The sequence below is a fragment of the Syngnathus typhle genome, linkage group LG6 (genome assembly GCF_033458585.1).
Source record: "Syngnathus typhle isolate RoL2023-S1 ecotype Sweden linkage group LG6, RoL_Styp_1.0, whole genome shotgun sequence".
Taxonomy (NCBI): Eukaryota; Metazoa; Chordata; class Actinopteri; order Syngnathiformes; family Syngnathidae; genus Syngnathus; species Syngnathus typhle.
Window position 1 is genome coordinate 14210496 of NC_083743.1, and position 23825 is coordinate 14234320.

The 23825-nt window shown below is 39.4% G+C and overlaps 1 protein-coding gene across 2 annotated transcripts in view; it reads right to left on the reverse strand.

Annotated features, from left to right (window-relative positions):
• Nucleotides 1–6038: 6038 nt before the first annotated feature.
• Nucleotides 6039–23825, reverse strand: part of grm5b (glutamate receptor, metabotropic 5b) — a 23854-nt gene continuing 6067 nt past the window's right edge. Inside the window, exons 6-18 of one of the 2 annotated variants that reach the window (XM_061280998.1) lie at nucleotides 14690–14925; nucleotides 13673–13794; nucleotides 12660–12784; nucleotides 12373–12541; nucleotides 12126–12252; nucleotides 10578–10695; nucleotides 10314–10500; nucleotides 10014–10172; nucleotides 9780–9905; nucleotides 9106–9288; nucleotides 8764–8930; nucleotides 7772–8155; nucleotides 6039–7735 (exon numbers count right to left, since the gene is read on the reverse strand). In XM_061280998.1, the coding sequence (XP_061136982.1) occupies nucleotides 7069–7735; nucleotides 7772–8155; nucleotides 8764–8930; nucleotides 9106–9288; nucleotides 9780–9905; nucleotides 10014–10172; nucleotides 10314–10500; nucleotides 10578–10695; nucleotides 12126–12252; nucleotides 12373–12541; nucleotides 12660–12784; nucleotides 13673–13794; nucleotides 14690–14925 (2770 nt within the window). In that variant the 3' untranslated portion in view covers nucleotides 6039–7068. Of the gene's footprint in view, nucleotides 8156–8763; nucleotides 8931–9105; nucleotides 9289–9779; nucleotides 9906–10013; nucleotides 10173–10313; nucleotides 10501–10577; nucleotides 10696–12125; nucleotides 12253–12372; nucleotides 12542–12659; nucleotides 12785–13672; nucleotides 13795–14689; nucleotides 14926–23825 lie in introns of both variants that reach the window. The other variant, XM_061280997.1, reaches the window with a different exon arrangement.

The following is a 23825-nucleotide window of genomic DNA, read 5'->3' on the forward strand; positions in this document are numbered from 1 at the left end:
ATTTCGCCGTCATGTGACCATCACCACTGCGCAAGCGTACATCTGCTTAACGGGAATGACTTTAACAACGGTTTCCCCTACATTACAAAAACGTCATGCATGGTATCTTAAAGACTCTAGATAAATTATATGTGTGAATGTAAACTGTTTATTCTTTTTGTAATTTTAGTTCTCTCCATCAATCAATGGTGCAGATATACTTACTCATATTTACAAACAATGGGTTGGGTGTAGATTTAATGTGATGTGTAACCATAAGGGAGTAATAGTTGTCTATTGTGATTTGGTTAAGGGGGAAAAAGCTTCGGTAAGCAGGCGAGCAGCAAATTACCCTATTGATTTATGCTAAAAGCTGATTAGGTCAGACACAAGAGACACGTTTCCCCAGTGCTGAAGTGCAATATCTTAGAGATTAGCGTGCCTATTGAAGAATGCAAGCATTTTTTTAATTTTTTTATTTATTTTTTACCACAGTCGTAACCATGTGCTCGAATAGGGAGACTCATCTGCTTTACACAACATCTCTTTTACTTTGCACTGTGGAGGAGACTTCTGTAAATTCGGATTCGGTCAGTAAACTAATAGACTTGCGTGCACATTAATTGTGTACATAGTGTTATTGTAAAAACAAAAAGCGAGAGCACAACTTTATTTTTCCTCCTTCCCTCACTCACGTTTTGCTCCCGTCAAAGGGCTTATATGTCACTCCTCTGCAGTCTGCACACACTTACTGCTTTTTGATTAAATTCTTGCATCAGTGCACCTTCCCTATATGTGTTGCGTTTGATGTCGCACAGGCATCCTCAATCTGTCTAGTTCCTAACTTTGTAACGCTTTCCAAAGAGGCTGGGGTACCTCACCTATAAAACAACAAATCATCCCTGTATGCATGCTGGCATTGCATATTTACATGAAAATAAAGCGTGAATGAAAGGGTATTTCACGCCAGGTAGATGTAAAGTGAATTCATATAATTCTTTCAAAATACATTTTACAGTACATGTTTAAAGATAATTTCTGAAAGCAGCGACCTTTATAGTACTGGATCATGGAGACCTGCTTAACAAACTTATATTAACAACATTTTAAAACATAACTCAAATAACAGTAATAAAATATGTATACACAATATTAAAATGTCTATTTTATTTTGAAATTAACAAATTCATCAATCACACGTATTTAAAAATATTATTTTAGCTAAATGAATAAATCATGAATAACATTTTATTTTAAAAGAAGAACATTTCCTGGAACCATATATTATTGTTTCCAATAAAAAATGCTTCTCAATTAAAGGTTGGCCCGCATCTTATAGGAGGTACAGTATTGTGATATATCACAATATATTGAGGCCAGTTGCATTATCGTTTGCAGTGAAATTTAATTTGTAAAATAGTGACATCATCCATTCAATAATCAATTGGTCTGTTCATCCTGCTTGATTCCTACTTGACAGGCTGATGCTAACAGTAAAGAGAGTGTTACTGTTTACTTGTATGTCCACCGAAATCTGCTAGCACTGCAATGGTGAACAGTGATTTCATTTCATGAACACGTGGGAGCAGCCACTTCACCCTTGTGTTGCATTCTCATTTAGATGAAGTGCTTTCACAATCACTTATCTCCAACCAGACCCATACGCCTACGCACTAGAGAATACTGTTTGGCCATATTTCTTTGTGCAAAGGGTACCTCTCTCTCACTGTTTATGACGCTACCATGACGCAGTTTCTACATGAGTCACTGAATCCACAAATTGACATCATTAACCATCCAGCTTTAGACATGTTGCGTTCAAGGTTTTAAGTTAAAACTTTTAACGCATCTTTAGCAGTTGTGGATCAGTAACTGCGCAAACAGAAACAGCACTCGAAGAGTCAATGAAATCACATATTAAAATTGATTAGAAACTAAAATGCTATACCATCAAATCAATAAACTCTGCCTCTCGACACACACAATCACATAGCTGAGGACTAATGAATTAAGTACCGACTCAGTTATACTTAGAGCATCAGTGTAGCTGATGTGCCTGTTTTGCATTGGAGGAATATTTTAGACAAGTGCTTTGACTCTACGTGCTTTGAGCTGTGCAGAAGTGCAGAGTGACTCACAAAAAGGGCACAATGTGAAGACATTTTATTCTCGGAGAAAACCGTCTCATGTCAGTTTGTAGTATTGGAGAACAATCTAAAGCAAGTTCGGCTCTAAAAATGTCAAATATGCTTGAAGCACACACTCCATACACTCAGACCGGTGCGAATCAAAACCCTGCTCTACAAAGCCACTTAGAAAGATACTGTAATTTTTATACAGCTATCACCATAAAGTCTCACCAGTTCACACTATACAAATCCAAATACAGTATTTAAATATAAATCCATCTTGCAGTGTCACAGACGTACAGCATCTAATTACATTCTACATTTCTGTCATCAGAAAAAGAAAAAAACAATGACAAAGCTTGTAAAACATTCCTAAAAATGAATCATCGGAATATCAAATGACCAACGATGAATATAAACCATACAATATTTTCCTTTAATAAACAATAGATTTGAACGGTTTTCAGACCTGTACAACAAGTTTAACGCTTCTGTACTTCAGAATTTCAGAAAGAGAATCATAGCACTTCAAATGAGGGATGGGGGGGGGGGTTGAAAATTGGCACTGTGTAGGTAACTTCATTTTAAGATTGCAAACAGCAGAGTCGGAGGATATGCGCTTGACACGTGATGTGCTTTCTGAATGTTAGAATTACAAAGAGCAGTTATTATTACCGTTTACTTCAATAACAGTCATTTTGGTCCAGTGCTAAGCTCACGCTTTTGCACAAGTAGCATTCAGAGCAAATTTCTTCGTCATCAACCATTATCCCAACTGAGCTACATTGAACCCAAACTAACTGCTTGGTATGTTGCTGAGATTGAAGATTGAAACACAACACAGCCACTTTATTTAAATGCAGATGTATTTTACTGCTCTCTCTACACCCCCACATTAGTGTTGCAGGAAAAAAAAAAAGAAGAGAAATCCACAAGACATTTGCTGACAAGCTTGTGGAAATGAACGCCTTGACTACCTGTGATGAAGTTGATCGGCTCCAGTGAGCAGAAACGTGTAAACATCACTTTCTAAAGGCAACATTCATATTCTTATTGGTAGCGCCGCCGTCTCAAATGAGAATCTCATCACAATTGAACACGCAACAATGACTGGTTGTTTGCGCTCAAAGCAACAGCTTTTTAGCATCTATTTGATTTCCCATCAGCTTTAATTTCACATCTACCTGTGCTTGTTGTACCTTTAACAGAGAGAAACTTTAGATATGGAAACACAGTAGAACCTCGAGTTACAAATAACCAGGTTGACAAACAATTGGTTTGAGCACCAAATTTTCAAAGAAAACACTGCCTTGTTTGATTCACTATTTACAATTTGTGAATCTTCTCGGCATGTACGTTGTGCTTTTTCTTGCGCTGGGTTAACGTCCATGGCTCCCTGCATCGCACATTACATGTATTTTTGTTCATTTTCTCTTCATTAGCTACAGTCGGGTTCCAAAGAAAGTGAAAACTGGTCCCGGTACTGTTTGGAAGCCTAACTGCATTGTTAAAAACAAGAAAGAAATGCAGTGAAAACTTTTCTTTCTATGTATATCGCACAGATTATTCAATTCCATTGTATAGTTTTGTTTTCAGATTGGAATGGATTCATTCTGCTTCAATTCATTTCAATGGGAAACATTACTTTGTTATGCAAAGGTTTCGGGTTGGATACGGGGTCACGGAAGGAATAAAATTTGTGACCCGAGGTTTCACTGTATAACAAATGAAAAATGTAATGAGATCTGCCTGCTTTGTATTTTAAAACAACCTACATTTCAACTCTGATAATCCATAAAATATAATATATATGAGACTTATAACGTACAACATTAACATGTAACTAAAATGCAATAAGCAAGCTTCAGTCCATTAAAAAGCAAACTAATCATCAGCAGCATTACACCATACGCAAAATACAAAAATACTGTGGTTGGCCTATTTAAGACAAGTAGGCATAGCCACCTCTGCCCTGGATTGCACTCAGCTTCTGTTTTGCAAAAGCAAACATGTACGCAGCTCTTAGCTACTTAATATTCAAGTCAACACTGATCAGTCTCTGTGTTCAGTCTCTTCCCTGCACGTCCTATTAAATGCTTTTCTACACACAGAAATTCTTAGGTCAGTCATTTTGAAATACTGCTTAAGCATATGGGTGTCTTTTTAAACTCATGGGAAGCAATTCATGAGGCCTACGACTGCATTACAAGAAACTGATACGGTTGAAAAATGTATTTGACACATACATTTATTCTGGGTTGAATCTGATTGTTCCCCAATTTTACTCCTCCTTAGACGTCGTCAACAGACAGACACACTGAAACATATAACCTCCATATAACCATAAATTGATTCTCATACAACACGGGTAGACTTGGCCAATTATAAAAGTGGAGGATCTATCATTACATTAGATTACAACCTGCTTTGTGTGCTTTTTTTGTGTGTGCAGTGTTGGAGATAAAACTGCCTCCTGCCACCATTAATGATTGGGTTAAAAGCAAACAGTTCAAGATTACATAACAGAGATTGTTTTCGTTTGATCAGCAGATGAGCGCTTTTGGATTAAAAATACATATAAGGATTATCAATTCAATTCTTTGGAGTGCAGTTCCAAAGATAAGTCATGCTACAGCTTTTTGGTAGCGCATCAGCAGGGCATCATATGTCGGCAATGATCATCCTTTCATTCATTTCAATTGTCTTTCTGATCAGTCACATGATTTCTAATATAAAATGATGTCACATCATAAAGTCCCTATAGGAAATGAGATGTGGGCATTGATTGTGTCTGTCTGCTGAGGCAGTGCACAGTTCCACCCGAGGGGCCGATAACAACCATGCGAAGGTCTGAAACGAGTGCACTCGCTTAACTCAATGAACACAGTCAGTGACAGTCGGTGACAGGAGCATGTAAACCAGCTTCTCCCAAATCACACCACCACAACGGCACTGGCTAATTGTTGGGTCATGTCTAGTCTGTTCAGGTCTGTTTTGGCTTAGAGAAGTCATAATAATGATCATAATAATAATAATGCAGCGATTGGAATTAATGGCCCTGTTTTTTTCTTTGCTTCATTGTCAACAAATCTTTGACTCAAAGTACAAATCCAGCAATGCTGTCTTTAAACATTGCCATTCAAATGGAGAAAATAGAATGTCACAAAATAACCTCTCAATCGCATAGACACAGCTATTATACAAGACTGAATTAGAAATAAACAACTCGTTTCACCTTGAGCAGTTTTCCGTAAACACAAGGGTGTTTGGGTAGGAGTGCTCCTTGGCAAACTACCCCCAGAGAATGCAGAACTATTTCTTAAAAGTGATTAGAAACCCCATTTACAGTATGGGTACTATTGCTTTTACAATGAAAAGAACACAATGATCAATTTTAAAATATCAAAATACATTAGAAAGTTTTTAACATTTACCTTTTTTTGTTGTTGTTTTTATGAAACCACATATTCACTAACAAAGCATTTAATTTAGCCCCGCCCAAAACCCTTTGGCACAATAATCATGTTATCTGAATTGGAATGTTCACTGAGACATTCAAAGTGATAGCACAGTTTTGGGAGTCATACTGTTTGTTTTTGACTCATTTTCTTTGTTGATGTGTAAATCATTGTAGATGTTCTATTTGACATAGTATGATGACGGAAACGGGTAGAATACAGGCTACCCTTGCTTGGTGAGATAAGCAACAAATTCCGTATTTGCTGTAAAACGACACACAATCACTTTAATTGAATGCACAAACAAATGTAAAGACTCAGACTAATGTTGAGCTACTATGCTCAACTAAATGTTATCATAATAATTAGTAATCACATTATTGCTTAACAGTCTGATGTTGTGATTTTTTTTTGAGTATGATTTTTTTTTTTTTTTTATGTAAGGTTGCCAGGCAACAAGACTTTATATACAGTACTTGTCTGTGTAATAGTGTTAGCAAGCGCTTCATTTAACACTCTGCTCGAAATAATTTTGCATTGACCAAAATTTTTAACTGACAAGGCTTGGATTTCTTTTCAAATATAATTGGCCTGAAGTGCTTTCTGCTGAAGGATTTATCAAAGCTTCTCTGCCACCAACATGAGGGAATAATTTCAAGTGTGCACCTGCGCCACAGACTGACAGAAGCGAATGATGTGAACTTTTTCCCCAAGAGATGGAAGTGAATCTAATGAGTTCACTCAAATATGACGAAGGAGCGATAGATTGGTACCCTGCTGTCACATTGGATGGAAAAGAAAAGACTCACATCAAGCGGAACGTTGCTATTATCCGGCGAGGTCAGATTTGAGTCAATTAGCAACCAGATTTGATGTTATTCATTTAACATTTTGTCGATTTGCCTTCCTTGCTTTCTGGTGGCCTACATAAGGTTTTGGTGCCAAACCCTTCAGGAATCAAGTGGAACAAAACAACAGTTTTAACGGCTAATGTAATAAAAAAGTTGTTTATCTGTAAAGCAGCTGCATGTTAACGCCATGGACCTCCGCAACCCACACCTTGTGAAATATTTACAGTTGTAGTTCTTGACGGTGCGTGTTTGACTGCTGTACAGCAGATCACCTGTACAGTTTATGTGCCCTTTGGGAGCTTTGAGCTGCTCCACAAGTATTTCCCTTTGCCCATTTCTCTTTAAGACAAATGAAATGCACTCATGGAGGTATGCGTACCGTACATACACACACGACGAGTGCACGGTTGCTATCTCTAATTAGCTGACAGCCATGTTAGCGTAAGGCCACAATCTAAACCTAATCCATATTTTCAAACCACAGATTTTCTCTTGTGGTTGTTTCCCTTTCTGATGTAAGGAACATCACTATGAAAATATGATCTCACTGCACACATGTAAACACAAAGCTTTCACATCCTTGTGGGGATGGATTTGACTTGATCCATCCGCTTGTCTTAATTGCTCCTCTTTCTTGCCGTCATGTCTGCCTCACAGTGAAGAGGAACTCTGGCTGTAGTTTCTGAGATTTAGTCTGGCGTACCTGGGCGAAGGAGGCGACGGGGGAGGATGGGAGGGCACCGGCGGGAGACACAAATCTATATCAGACACCGAGCTACCGCTTGATGCCAAAGAGTCGCGGAAGGGAGACGGGGGAGTCAAAGCAATAAGCTCCTCCTCCAATTCCACCCTCCCTAGTGGGGAATCCATGAGGCAGGTGACCAAGCCACCTCGCATGGGGGAAAGAGACGGGGAGGACTGGGGGTGAGGAGGGGGGAGAGGGTAAGGCGAATGTGGAAGTGGGACAGGGTGAACCGGACAGCCGACCCGGTGGCCCAAGCTGGACTCGGCGAGGGGGTGGGGCTGGATGTCAGCGTATGCAGTAAGCATAGGAGGCGTGTGGATCTCACGAGGAAGAAGATAAGGGTCGGTGGGGTGCGGCGGCGGCGATGGCGATTGTTTGTGTGCGTTGGGGTGTGTAGGCGAGGACCATAGCATCATAGTGTTGAGCTCGCTGATGTTGGCAGTAAAGCGGTTCACCACACAGCTGATCTGATCCATCAGGTTGCTTTGGCATGCCACCGGGCGACCCTCCAAGATGACCAGCCGACTGTCACCCCCGGCCACACCCGAGCCACTGCTGACACGGCCGTAACTGCTGCCGCTGCTCTGGCTGCAAGTACTGCTGGGATACTTGGCACCGCTTGCCGGCTGAAACTCCTCTTCCAAACCGGCACAGAGTCTTTGGCTCACCGTGCTGATTGGGGAGGGCGTCTGTGGCCGATACGTTAGGGAGTACCTCTCCTCTGCTTCGGAGAGGTCGTACAGGTTCTTGTCTGCGCCGGTGTCACTTTGAGAGGGCAGGGAGGAGATAGAGGGGAGGGAGGGCAGGGGCATGTGGGGAGGCAGGTTGGCACCACCGCAGTATCGCTCCTCAGCTGTCTTGGAGAAGGGCTTGATGACCGCAGTTTGATTGTTCTCCTTCTTCTTGATGTGGAAGGACAGACGCTGCCACAAGTGATTCCCGTGTGAACTGTTGCGCTCTGTCTGGGCCCAAGACACTGACTTGCCGTTTGAGCTGAAAAACAAGTTCAGTTTAAAACATAATTGCTTGTGGTAAACTGGCTATTGTGACTTTGGCAAGATCAGAAATTCAGATGCATGCCACCATGTTGATTTCCAACAACAATTGTGAAAAAGAGGGCCAGAATAGATGAAGATATGCAAAGGGGCGTGAAAAAGAAAACAGAGGGAAGCGGAAGTACAAGTGAAATCTTACTTTGCAAGCCGGGTGAGCTGATGTAACTGGCTGACAAATAAAACGCTCTTTTCTACCCTTTTCGGTGTCATTGACTTTGTGTATTTGATCTTTTGCATATTGCCTTATAGATGACAAGAGGTTGGCTTGAAGACGTCCAATGAAAAATGTCCAACACACAACATGCCACTTCTTTTCTCCCTCTCTCTTTATTCCATTCATCTCTCACTGATTGGACTCCAATTTTGCTCCCCAATTTCCCCCCTTGCTTCCCTTCTACTCAATTCAATCCCATCTCTGTCTTTGCCGTGTCCCCATTAGCCAATTGTCTGCAGTTCATGTTAGGGTCAGAAGAACAAACGAGCAGGGAGCTTCAGTAAATCAATCTTCCAGAGAGCTCAAACACACATTCGCATACGGTCACCTACCTGAGAGTCTCTGCAGTGGAGCCTCTGCGTTTCCACAGGTTAACCAGACTGGAGGAGCGGCTGGCAGCTGAAGAGGATTTGCCATCGCCGACATGCATGCGCACCACCGTACTGGTGGTAAAGGCACTGCGCACGTTTCGCTCTGGTTTGGCGAGAATGATGTACACCTTTGATGACAAAATGAAACACATGATTGCGTATAATGGCCACACTGACAAGTTTATATACCGTGCTGCATTTTACAAAAGGTGCCATTAAAAATGTATCAGATGTGCTGTACACATTGCTCCTCTAAATCACCACACAACACCATAGACACAATAATTCAAATTTCAAATTTACCTTTGGTACAAACATGCAGCAAAGGGCCACAGTAGCGCTGAGGCTGACACTGAAGCACATGGTGATTATTTTGTAATTGGAGCCAAAGTAGATGGGAACAAAGGCCAGCCATATAATGCAGGTGGTGTACATGGTGAAGGCAATGTACTTCGCCTCATTGAAATTTGCCGGAACGTTGCGGGTCTTGAAGAGAAGCACAAGCATTGACAAATAGCTTGTTATTATTACTCAGTTGATTTGGCTTTAATTGAGCCACATTTATTAAGGCAAGTAAATGAACTCCTGCAAATTCTGTCATTAAACGTTAGGTATGATAGTGATCAATTGTTTTGTGGAGTTTGTCGTGCTTTCAAAGTCTTTAGAAAATTAATGGCTCTAGGCCACAAATCGTCAAAGTTAATTTGCATTTGGGGAAAGAAAGAAATCACGTTTCATTTATTGGTAGAAGTTAAACATCAGCCAACAGCATTTCAATTATTTTTTTCAGGCAAGACTTACTTCAAATAAAACTTAGCTGTGACTCCACCGTTAATTTTCAAGTCGTAAGTTAGATGTGTTAAAAGCTTATTATTCCACTAGATCACATTTCATCCTAAATTATAGAAAGGCAACTGAGTCATCCAAAACATTATTCTAGTGCACAATATGTCAAAGTAGAAAGGACTGGTTATTACTTTGAAGGCATAGAAGGTACAGCTGAGAATGAGCAGGCCATTGTATCCCAGAGGAGCAACCACACCCAAGTTAGTGGTGTTGCATATGAGGTTGACTTGACGGATACTGGGGTAGTCGTGGATCACCTGTAGGAAGGGATGAAATCAGGAAGCTATTTTTTGATGTCAACGCTTTGTTGTATCAAGACTTGAGCCATATATTTATAATAGAAAAAATAAAAAAAACAGACTCACCTGAGGTGGCTCCATGAGGAAGAGTGCTACAATGATGCCTAGCTGTAAGAGTATGAGCAGGAAGGCAATGATGAGCTGAGCACAGGCAGACATGAAACGAGGCTTCTTTGTACAAATCTTCTTCTTGCTGCCTGCCAGGATCCGTGCAATGCGGTTGGTCTAGAAGCACAATGCAAATAACATCATCAAGCATTTAAGATGATGTCCACTCACTTTTTTCACTATTTTGGCCGGTTTTAATTCGTCGTACACATCACCAATTTGTGCCATATACGGCACATCGTATTCTGTGATCCGCACCTTGGTGACCAGAGCAGAGTAGCTCATGGCGGGTGACAGGCCAATTCCCAGGCGTTGGAGGTAGCAATGGATGACATGCGGTTTGGCGATGAGGCTGAAGGTACACAAGTACCCCAGGCAGATACCCGCCAGTATTATATAGCAAAGCTCCCTGCTGGAGGATTTCACCACAGGAGTGTCCCTGAACCTAAAACAGGCAATTCCACTAAATACAATGCTTTACCATTCAGATGTACAGAAAATATAGTCAGAGGTGTGTATTACCTAATGAAGACAGCAGTGACAAAGAACGTGGCCATGAGCCCAAGGCAGGCAAAAACCATAGCAGCGATGGGTTCGGGGTCTCCCCATCGGAGGTATTCCACTGGGATTGGATCACATCCTGGTTGAAGACAGAAACAACAGAAATTGTAAAAAATATTTCCAAAATGTCCATTGTGTTATATAAATCTTTATTTCTTGCACTTTCCAAACTCTCTCATCACTTGAGCTTAATTATCAACAGTGCCAGGCCAAAAAGGATGATTAATTAAAAGGGACAGCAGTAATTATGGCCATTCTGGATGCTTGCTGAAATTATATAACTATCAAGTTTGGCGCTGCAGTAGTGTAGCAAAAGCTACATGCGTCAGTCAGTCTGTCTGTTTTTTGCGCTTTCATATTACTTGATCATATTTTCAGCCGCTCGTGCTGGCTGTGCATGGTTGTCATATTTTGCTCATCTGCACACTCCTCCTCCTCCTCCTCATTAAACTGGTGAAACACATACTGGTGACTTTCAGTGAGCCACATCAACTAAAATGATCTCTTTTCCAGGCTTGAACCACACACATAAAATAGCATTTGAAGCCTTCTCTAGGAAGGGTTTCGAAGGATATGTCAATACTGCATAAAATTTAAGACTTCAAATGCATCCAAACTTTGGGACTCTGGAACTTTACTGACCAGAGATCCTCAAAGCCCCAACCTAATCCTCTCTTTTTGCTTATTTGATTTCCCCCACCTAACGTTTCTCTTAAGACGCCATTCATCTGCTTCTCTCCCATTCTCTGCTCCATTTTTAAATTGAAGTCACTTTCATGCAAACTTCAAACTACAAAGATGTCCTGCTGTTGTTTTGTCCTATTTACCGTATGTAAAAAAACAAAAACAAAAACAACAGCGGAGGAATATTGGATTTTAATGACTTGGGAGGCACACTTATTGCTCGTAATATGGCTAAATAAAGTAACTTAAATATTACAGTAATGATATGCAGGGCAGTTCCAGACATTTACACAACAACCACATGAGACCAGTGAGTGTATACTGTTTCACAATGGAGGAACAAAAAGCCCCGATGACACCAGCCTTTGTGTTTATCTTTTATTCCATGAAATACGCCTGCTCCACTAAGTGAGGAGGCTTCCGTTGCTGCCATTGAGGCTCGATTTGAATTTTCAGCAGGATTCTATTCACGTTTTAATCATTGCATGGCAGGCAGCATAATGAGCTACTGAAAGAATAACAAAGCAATATTCATTCGTTCGCTTGGAAAGCGGTAGAGTAGAAATACATTTTCACAGCAAATATGTTTGCGTTGAAAGCCGCTCTTAATGGAGAATAATTAAAACACTGGTGATCGCAAATTAAAAAGAACCGGGTGGCAGTGGAGGGTGGCGAATATACAATAATGGAAATCAATCATGGCTCACTGCACCTGCAATAAAATGTTCATTATAGGGAGCACTGTTTATGTGTTACATCTGAAACATGAAGAAGTAAAAATAATAATAATAATAATAATACAGACACCCAAACAGAGAGACTAACCTGTGAGGTCGTGAGTGGGCCAGGAGCCCAGCTCACAAGCTCGGCAGGTATACTCATCAAACACAAACTCGTTTTCTTTACAGGGGGTACACGTCCAACAACAGCTCACTTCACCTTTACGGATCACCTTGAAAAGAAGTCAAATACGCTACTGTTACTGTGTCACTTGAAGTCAACAAACAAGGCAGACATTCTTTTTTTTTTTTAACCAAACAGAGCCTTTATTGATTACGACTCAGTCCCTTACCTTAATCTGCCCTTTGTCACAGGGTTCACTACAAACTGACTTGATGACAACGTCTTTGCTTGACCAGATTTCGTCATCATCTATTTTCAAGCCACGGTTGTCCCAACTGCCCACATTAATGTAATCATAGTAGTCCTTCCCCATCTTCTTGAAATTCATGATTTCATACCTAAAGACAAAATTACAGTCATAATCAAACTCGTATGTTCTGCTTAGAGACCAATTGTAGGTTGCTTTTGCAAAATAACAGGCACCAAAATTCCCGATAATTTCACTTCGATACATACCTGCCGGGTGAATCTCCATTCTCATCAAAAAGGATTCCCTCCCCAGATACTCCAGTAAAGTTTGTTTTCATTAGGAAGTCCAACAACGTAGCGCCATCAATAGGCCTCATGGCATCACACAGGCCCTTCAAATGCAACAACAGTCAAATCTCGGTCATATTATAATCTGATTTACAGATGGAAAAGCCTAATTTGACTCAAAATCATGTCAGCAGGCAAAATACATTTTGCATAAAAGACTAAGCAAACCATACATACTCTGAAATAATGGCATGTAAAATCAAAACAATCATATGTTGTTGATATTGTCGTTTTTTTTTTTTTTTTTTTTTTAAAAACACTGCCCACCCAAAAGTATTAGAAAAGTAAGGTTGAATACTTCATCATTTTTATTGACTGAAAGCATTGAGGTGGAAATGAAATAAGCCATACGACAGAAGAGATCAATACTTCAACTTTTGTAACCAGGTTTTTCCATGAGTGCATTTGGAGCAAGCAAATTAGCAAAAAGTACTGATGTGCTCCCACCGTGCTCGAAAATCATTATGGTGACCTAACTATGGGCAGCATGCAAACAGATTAGACTGTTGATTTAACTATGTATGCACAATTGATTAGCATGCACTTTGCGAATGAGAAAAATGTGCACGAGTTGTGCTTTTAAAGTCCCCGCGGCTGTTTGCTGGTGCGGTATAGCCTGCTAAATTGAGAAATAAATAAAATGTCAACAACAAATCATTGTGCTTGCTGCGATTTCCAATGTGATTTGTTTTTCCAAACAGTCTAAAGGAATGGTGATTTTATCTTCTTGACAGTTTATTTTCGGGCAAGTATCTATACTGCACTCATATTTATTATAGTAGTAACACCAATTATTATCATAATGGTCACTTTAACTGTAATCTAAAAATTCCCACAGTTTCATCTCTGCGGGAATGCATCAACACCTGTTCTTATAGTAGCCACTCAGTCAGTTGTACGTCTTTATCATCCATGATCAGAGCAGCGCCTACCTGATAGCCTGGGCACAGTGTCCGTTGCATGTTATGCAGGCCAAATGCCATTGAATAAATGGCATTGATGACGAAGCCCATCTTGGTGTCCTGTGCATACTGCTGCCGAAGAGATTCCCGTTCTACACAGGTGGGGGAGAGAAAGAAGGTGGTGGGGTGGTGATGGCGTTTGAAAGAATAATTTAATGAGAAAGGCGGCTACGTGACAATGACTCTTGATTTAATGTTACCCTCTGTGTTTTGTATAAATTGCAACCGTTTTTTCTTTTCCAACATCAAAGAGCACTCGACTGCCTCTCGTTGCTTCTCGGGAGCCACTTCTCCTCGGCCTATCTCGTTTCTTTCTGCCTCCTGTTCATTTGGATTCCAAATCCCGTTTCATTAGAAAACAGGAGACGTGATCCCTTTCAAGTTGCGCTCTCACAGTATTTTACCGATGAAGGCGACCAATGAAACAGAAAGAAATGGGAGTTGCACAAAGAAATAAAAGGGGGTTGCTGCCAGAACAACTAAGGCTATTTGTGGCAAACCACAGACCCGTGTGTATTGAAAAAGCATGGATAATTTGTGGCTATTTGTGGTATCTTTTGTGTGTGTGTGTGTGTGTGTGTGTGTGTGTGTGTGTGTGTGTGTGTGTGTGTGTGTGTGTGCGTATACATACATACATATATATATATATATTGTATTCGTTTATATGTTTAATAAAGACAAACCCATCACAAAACTGTTGTAATTATTTAGATTTTGATCTAAATTAGCCTTGAATAAAGACTAAGCAGTCACATGAATTAACAGAAAAAATGGACAGCCGGACTCGGACTCATGGTCAAGAGGCCGGACTCGGACTCGGTGCAAAAATCCGACATATATATATGCATAACGTTTTTATTTGTTTTTACCAATGTGAGTCTATTATAACTACAATAGTGAAGTTCAGTGCTGATTGCTTAAACAACAAATGATGAGAAAAAGTATTTTCCCAATATTGTGCGTACATTTTTACAGTCTCTCACTTACTGCTACAGGTGCGATTGTACTTGTTGTTTTCCTGTGGGTGGCCTTTCAGTCGACAGTGGAAGCGATGTTGCCAGAATTCTATGAACCACGGGTTCCTGAGGTTGTTGTCAGGCCGCAGTTTAAGGTAGTAGTCATCAAACCACTTGACGTCAGCAGATTGAAGCTTTATGGTTATGCCACCGGCGGCTTCCTTCACATAACCATCCGTCACGTCATAACGGTCTGCCCATCCGTCACTGACAAGACAGAGTAGATTGTAATTAATGCGTTTATTGAATTATTGTATGATTCTTGCCACTGCAAAAAGCAACATTCAAGATAGATTATTGTAATTATAATTAACATGTGAAATGCACACGTTTATGCACACTGTGCGTGTAACTATGGTTTGATTATTGCTATTGCCAAATGCTTCATTATAGATAGCACACTCAGCTCATACCTCTATTGTCTATCATCGTTTGCAAAATCAAAAAGCGAAAGGCTACTGACACGCATTCTGTTGATTTTATTCAGGTAATCCACAACAGCCACCAGAACAATTTGCATTACCTTGTAAACTGGAAATGCGGTCAATAAATAAATCCAACAAAGCTGTCAGCTCATCTTCAATACACCCTTATATTACGCACAATACATTGTCATTGATGCGATACCTCTGACATCGTAAATTTCGTTTGAATTGAAGTTGACTGACATATAAAATTTGACAGGTTGTCTCTCAGTTTGAGCTTTGTGAAGGCGACTAATGTATTTGCTTGGCAGGGGGAAAAGGGAAAAAAAAAACCACCAATGCTATAACTGCCTGTTTACATGATCGTGTGGGTCAGCTGCTGCCAGATGTAATGACTACATTGCAGTGGAAACAAATCCATTTGATGAGTTGTACCCTGCATTTAAATCACATTACAGCACTCCATTCCTTTTTTCGGTGCAAAACTGCAAACAGGTGAATAAGACAGACAATAAGAAAGAAACAGAAGTGAAGGAAAATATTCTCACTTCTCAGCCAGACAAGATGGCCTTAAGTGAGACAACCATGTGCTGTTTTTGCCTCTTTCTTCATTGATCTCTTTTGTCTTATTCTTCCCAAATTGGTTTCTTTTTATATTTGTTATCCTTTCCTTTATCTTTGCTCTTTCACTTCTTTGGAGAATAAAGCTCATTTTCCGCGACAATACTCCTTCAAGTTTGCGTACACGTGTGGATTCAAGTTCGAATCCACCATGATTTCTGTCCCTATATATGTAATTTTAGTTGACCTTCTGCCTTTGAGCTATGCCCATAAATCAAAGTGAATTACGTGACAGGACATGGCTGGTAACTCTTAAAATGATTACATGTTTCTTAGTTCCTAAACAACCCAAAAAGTATATCATAACTTTCAGCAATTGCATTTATAATACCTTGTTACAAGGAAAACTCATTCATACCAACAAACAAAGAGCAACCAACATTTGGCATTTTTATATTTCTTTTAAGAGCATCATAAAAAGATGCAAATGCTTTCATACATGATGCCGGTTATACAATGTTAGATGACATATTGAAATTAGACTCACACTATGGAACTGCGTGGGCGATGTTTCAATAAGAGGCCTCCATATATTGTATTGGAGTGGGATTACTAGAAACCACACATTTACGTTCATGTATTTTTGTGAGGCATAAATACAGATCAGAGATTAGGCTGATGAGATACTAGCTGGATCAAAATGACTGATGCAAATGATGTTCCGGTTCTCCTCTTTTTACCTCCCTCAGTCTAGGACCCAAAGGCTGTTGCCATGGTTCTCAGCCCACGCTCAGCCAACCGTCTGTACTTCATGTCTCATAAAAACGCACTGCTTTGTGTACACAAACATATTCACCTGTCGTGCACTTTAGTGTTCACGCTAAAATAAACATGAGCTGACAATGATGCAAAAGTGATTTGTCTATTGTAATCCACATACATTGCAGCACAAGCTTGACAAACAGCCCTGCAATGGGTATTTCCATTTTATCCTTAAAGAAACAATACCCTGATTACAAATTGTTAATTTGAATTTGATTAGCTATTTATTATAAAATCCATCTTGAGCTTGAAGTAATTGACTAATGTGGTAAAGCACCTTTGCGCCATAAATCAAGGCAAATTCTGCTGCCTAATTCATACAAGCATTCAAACCGTAAGTGTAGGGTCTTTTGGGATAGGGAAATGTTCCCTTGATTAATTGCTCCACTTTCCCCTGAATCATGCTGTGCGTAACAGTAACACATTTAAAAGAATTACTTGAATCAAAAGGTGTCTAAACACAAAATGTAGAAACATTTGTCTGGATCAAAAATAATTGCGTCAAATATTAAGTCTTGGCAAACTATTTGATCCTGCAGTGCTGCTGTCATTGCCGTGATTTATGATATTGTACAATGACTCGCCTTGACCATTACGCATACACTCTAAAGCTGCCATGGTAACCTAGTAAAGAAATTCTAGAAGAACATTTGCGGCTTACAGCCAGACAACGTATCCATAAAAGCCAGAAAGCACATAGCTATACACACGCAAGTTGGAAGTTAAGTCATAAATGTTGCATTGATTAGCTACATAAAGTTTCGAAAAGTTGATGCAAACACTTTTACTTAGCTGAAAATGAATTTCCAGTCTACATACTTGCAGCTTTGTTCACACTTCACACATATGGCTAATCGATGCTGCACTGGTTTTCCTTCCATATTGTTGAACTTATTGACTCCAACTTTAATATGAGATGAAAGGAAATACACAGTATCTTGTACTACTACACTAACCTAATTTTGCAAACTGTTATCTAAAAATATATTCACCATTTGAGTGCGCTGTAACAGTTCAAATTGATCTGAACTGACTTTATGCCAGTTAATCGCAGGATACACAGAAACAAACAGCCATTCATACTTGAATTTGCACAGTTATGGAGAGGGAACCAGTCCCACGTGGGCTGTGTGAAAGTCAGCCCTGTCAAGCACTACACAAGCCACAATGCACCATTTGGATTTGTTGGAATTAAAAAAATTGTGACTGGGAAACAATTTAAGAACCACAAAGGGCATGCTGGTCCCAGTTTTTCCTTGCATCATCACAAAGTCCTCTTTTGGATGGTTTGTTTTGGTGATACAAGTTTTTCAGTCTAAAATAAAAAAAAATCCTTTTGGACCATTTATGAAAAATGTTGGTGACTTAAAAATTTGCACATCTCATGACACTGCATCTAAAATATTTTTTCTCCACCACGATTGTATATGAAGATATATTTATAAACACACACGAACACACAATCGTACTTGTGTGTGTGTGTGTGTGTGTGTGTGTGTGTGTACACGCTCACATGCAAGCATGCGTGTGTGTTGCCAAAAGAGAACCAGACAGTACAGTAAATTAGCTGTGTGTTATTCTGGACTTTAATTGCTCTGCCCCACATCTCGGTAGTATCAAATACCGCAGAAAGAACATTCATCTTTTTCTCTTTGTCTTCACTAAATACCCCAATTTTATCCTCGCTCCAAGTTTGTGCCAAACACGGTCCATTACGTTTATGCATGGAAACATTTAGCTTTCAAAGAAAGGTAAAAAATTAGGTAATGATGGGACCGGGGCTAAAGAAAATAAAAGGTTCTATGGTCAATTGGCGTAGTACACAAAGATCCTTATTTGTCCATCTTTTTCCAAACACTATCCCTCACACTGTTATTTTCTTGGTTTTCGTCTCAGTGGTTGCTATAGTAACAAGCTGTGCGGGGGCTGTGATGCAGCACACATACTGTAACACTGGGCTCATCAAGAGAGAGAGAGAGAAAGGGAGAGTGAAAAAAAGGCAAAAAAAAAATGGGTGAGATTAGTGAGTGACAGTTGCTCACTTCACTTTGATGCTTAACATCCAGATGTGTATTTTCATTTTATTTATTTTATTTTCATTTAAATTTTCCTAAACTGCTGGCTAGATTGAACTGATACAAATTAACATTGACTGAACTAATTTGCATGCTAATCAGGTAGATTATGTCAATATAAACAATAATACAATGTTTCTGTTTGATTAAACTTTTGCCCGACATTAAGATTCGAAATATAACAGAAATCCTCACGTGCATGACTTTTAAAAGTAATGCTTAAAATGTTCACGGAACCTGACTCTTGAAAGTATTCACAATTAAGTGTTTGGGAGTTGAGCTTCTTTACGAGCGAGCAAACCTGGTGTAAATTCTCATTTAGATGTTAAAATCGGAATGAAAAATCGGAATATTTTTGTTTCGAAACCATCTTTATTTATCTCCCACCTTTACCCCATTTTGCTTGTATTTCCAATGAGTGCTACTAAAAGAGAATTTCCAAGGCCGCACATACAATACTTTTGTCCTGACACACCCGACGATAAATCGCATAATTATGCAGTGACGTAAGTGAAGCTTGAATAGAGGTGACCAAATTTTTGCGAAAAAGGTTAATACTTTCCAAATGTGGTAATTTCCTTTTGGATGCTCATAATTCCCATTTTACAGGGTCGGGTCTTTCTCAGGGGCATCGCAGTTCACATTTCTTTTAATTAACGTTTTCCGAGTTCAGTGTCTGGGCTAAATTAGGGGTCAATTAATTTGCTATTCGGGAACAGCAGGAGCATGCAGGACACTTTGTTAGGTAGCTGATGAATGAGTTGTCTGATGAATGAGTTGAGCACAAAAAAAGGAAATTACAAAATACAGATATAGATAAAAGGAAGACAAGTAGTACCGTAATTTTCGGACTATAAGTCGCTCCGGAGTATAAGTCGCACCAGCCATAAAATGCCCAAAAATGTGAAAGAAAACATATATAAGTCGCTCCGGAGTATAAGTCGCATTTTGGGGGGCAATTTATTCGACAAAATCCAACACCAAGAACAGACATGAACGAGCAACAACAGGCTAAACGATACGGTATGCTAACGTGACAAACACAAACGAGGAGCTGAGAACGGGCCTGACGTAACATTCAGTTATTTAAAAAAAACGATTACATAAATAACACGTTTATAAAACCATCTGTGTCACTCGAATTCATTAAGTCCATCGATCGTCCTTTGTCAACAATGCCGTTTGCCGCGCCGCAGTTCAAATTATTCCACAGGCCCATACAACGATATATAAGCTATATTTTAAATAACTATCTCATAAACAACAATATTATCAAACCACTTGTGTCACTCCAAATCATTAAATCCATCGATCAAATTTCTCGTCCTTTATGTCATCCTGGTGAGAGAGGACATGTCCAGAGGATATGGCGCTTTAAAATGTTAATTACTTTATTTGATTTTTTCTCTCTATTTTTCATGTTTTGAATATGTTCAAGATAAAGATATCAAAGCATGTGAAGTGATCAACTATACTAAAAATAACATGTGAAGTGGTCAACTATACTTGTAAGTAAGTGATGTCTTAATGATTAAGTAAATATTTGTGAAAAAAAAACATATATAAGTCGCTCCTGAGTATAAGTCGCCCCCCCCCACCCAAACTATGAAAAAAAACGCGATTTATAGCAGTGCTTCTCAATTATTTCCTGTGACGCCCCCCCTAGGAAGAAGAAAACATTTTGCGCCCCCCCATGTTATTAACATTAAAGGAAAAACAAAAAAGAAATAAAAAAGAAAGATCAACTTACAATAAAGAATAACTTTATTAATAACAGTGTTTTTTAGTCTGTAACAGAACAGATTCAAAGTGCTGCTGTAGAGCAAATACTCTTCCAGGGATACCGCCACCCCCACCTACTGCAGTGGATGTGTAATCACCCTTTAATCTAATACAGCCAAAAGAAAACCATGTTCCCGCGCCCCCCTTGGTATCGCACTACGCCCCCCCAGGGGGGCCCGCCCCACTATTTGAGAAGCACTGATTTATAGTCCGAAAATTACGGTAATTCAATAGAGTAACTACTAAGAACCTTTTTTTTTTTTTTTTTTTTAATATATCAAAAACCTTTGAGGGGGTTGTTGTCTTTTCACTGGATTATTTCCTGGATCTCAAACTCCGAATGGTGTATATTGATTATTTCAATTCCGAATAAATGCAGAGGAAAGCATTCATGTGTTTTTTATTTGAATGGTAACAATTAGATGACACAAATGAAGTGTATTTCCGATTTTAGGGAAGAAGTAATAGTTCTCCCCTCTATGAAACATCCCCTCAGGTTAAATTTGGAGAGTGGAAGCAGTGAAAGGCACTAGTAGAGAGAGCGAGTGGAAGGTAAAATGTCAAAAAAAGAGTCGCAGGGGGAGAAAGGGAGGACACATGGACAGAATGGGTACAAGAAAGAAAGCCCTGTGGGCAATAAGAATTCTTTCAGATTTGGTTTAGTTACTTTTGATGTGTGATTTCACCCAAACTGACAGTTTCAGCTCGTCAAGGTAGACGGAGGTTGTAGTATAAAGAGACAGAGCTGCCAACAGCATCCTTTGATATGTGTTTGACACTTGAAACCAAAGATCTCACAAGTTCTAATGCATGAATTACTTCTTGTTTCAAAAGCGACAGAAACACATCTTGACACTTTACAAAAAAAGCAACTAAGCATATTCTAACGCCATTCACCATGGCTGGTCATCATTTCAAAACAAACCCTCCAATCAAAATTGTTTATTTTCGGTGACGTATCCTTTGTGAGCAACGTCACATTCTTTGTGTAAGTCCCTCTTCATTCAAAATAGTGCGCGGAAGAGATGATAATTTGTTAAGTTATTATTTTGGGTCTCTGGTTAAAAAAAAAAAGCAATATTTTGTTTCGTCAGTGATTCCATACGTTCTGAACCTAGCTTAAGACTGAGTTACAAAAAAAAAAAACATCACACATGTACCAACACTCACATGGGTGTACAGTATTGTGATGCACCCACGCATGCAAACATTCCCATAATTCTCTACTACATCCCACCGCAGTGCAAAATGCATTTAAATATGGAGGGAAATATTTCCATGGAAACAGCAGGAAAAAAAAAAAAGAAAAAAAGCATGCGCGCTGTCTTCACAGATGATCTGATATTAGACGCTTGTGTCAAAGTTATGTTAATTAATCCAAATGGCCACGGGGAGGAATGTTGAAGGAATAAGTCACTGCTTTGATCATTGAGAACCACAATGATGGTAACTTGATGATGGCCTGAAATTTGAGTTTTTCTATTACGTACGTTTTTTGTTTTTTTCATAATGGACAACAATAGCTTCTTTCATTGGCATGACATCCAGAGGTTCCATGCAAATAATTGGTCATGATTTTCCTTTTTCTTCCAACCTTTAGCACAGTGGGCAAAAACTATTTTCAAGTGAGACAAAGAGCAAATATCTCCCATACCATTAGGCTACTTTTGAAATGAAACGTTTTACAGAAATACATGATGAAAATACATTTGTGAAGTGGCATGGAAATATGGAAGGGGAAAATAGAAATCAATGTGCATGAATACCTTCAATCATTTCATCATGAAGGTTTTCTGTTATGTTCCTTGAACAATAACGCAGTCCTTCAAAGTTGTTTCAACAAGTTACACTGACAACTACTTTGACTTTTTGCCATATGCTGCCACTTGTGAAGTTTTCAGTTTAACCAAAAGGTTAATACACAAAATATCACCTTGGCTGCTGTCTTCTTCTTAATTTGGTTGGCTGAAGAGGGGAGAAATTTTAAAAAAATTGAAAATGCTACTCTGAGCTTTCAGGGGTTGTCTCATGATTCATCTTGCAAGTACACAAGGCATTTTTGGCTAAATTTGCTGTTACTGCTGGTGCAGTTTGATTCCCAATTACCTTTAGAGCGACTGCAGCTGCTCGGAGATAAATAAGGGAGACAATGTTCTCTTTCACTAATGTGAACCAACACGTTCCATGTCAGTGGGAGCGAAAGGTTATCGTATTGTTCGGCAAATTTTATTCCTAGACAAATAGATTCAAAATCACGGTTGACTGGTTTCTGACCATTACTTTAGCAAAAGTTCTGCAAAATGAAACAAGAGAGAAGAGTACACATGCAATGTACGAGTATAGACGTGGCGTGTGCATTTGTCCCAGTTCTGCTGTTCATTATCTTGTTTGTTGCCCGCTGGGAACACAAAGAATCTTAGAAACAGCAATCAATGCAACCGGGATCCCACTCAATAAGTCTTTAACTTTAAGTCTGTCTCCATCTTTTCTTTCTGTGGCTTTGCTGCCTGTGAGAGAAAAAATATTACTTGCCCTGACCTAACCTTAACCGCATTGATATAAAATATAGAGCCAGTATTGGGGGTTTTTTTTTTCCCAAATGTACATCAAAATAAATTAGTTGAAAAGCTCAGATCATACGTTTCATGGTCGCCAGTAGCCAGCATTATTATTTAGGAGGTATTGATGTGGTACTGATTAATTAATCTAAATTTAAAAAAAAAAAGAGGGTTGCACTACGGGTCCAGAGGAAGCTGAGGGTAAACTAGGACAAACATGATGATCTGCTTGAGGTATTTTCTTATTTATACTAATGGCCATTGCGGAAACTGGAGAAGGGGAAAGTCATGCCGAGAGGTGTTAAACACTCAGTATAATTAGATCAGTGGTAAAGGGAATGATTATCTTTATCATCATCGGTGCGCTCTTGTGGCAATATAATCATGTCGACATTAAAGAGTGCCTGCCCAACAGAACGGGGCTGATAATTTCCTTCCTCAGACCTCCGGTGAGCCGAGCATCCACCCATGTCCACCTCCAATCTAAAGCCCGTTTATGACAGGGACGTTATCGAAGGCTAACGTTTTATACGCTGAACTAATCGAAACAAATTGGCCACTACAAAGCAGATGAGTAATGGATGAGTTCCACTGCGCCAAACCACGATTTAAACACGGAAGACATCTTCCACATTAACCTCAGGGTAAAATGACAAAATATTTTTTAAGCTCCCTACCCTTTTGCATTACAAAGTAACAAGTAAAAAAACTAATTCTATTTGTTTTGCTTGATTATACATACAACACTCAGAATGAAAAAAGGCCCATGCAGGATGTTCCAAGACTTTACCTCACTCATCCGGGTGACGATGACCATGTTGATAATGATGATGGATAAGCAGGATGGTAATAATGAGCATCATGGTAGCGAGGACAACAAAAAG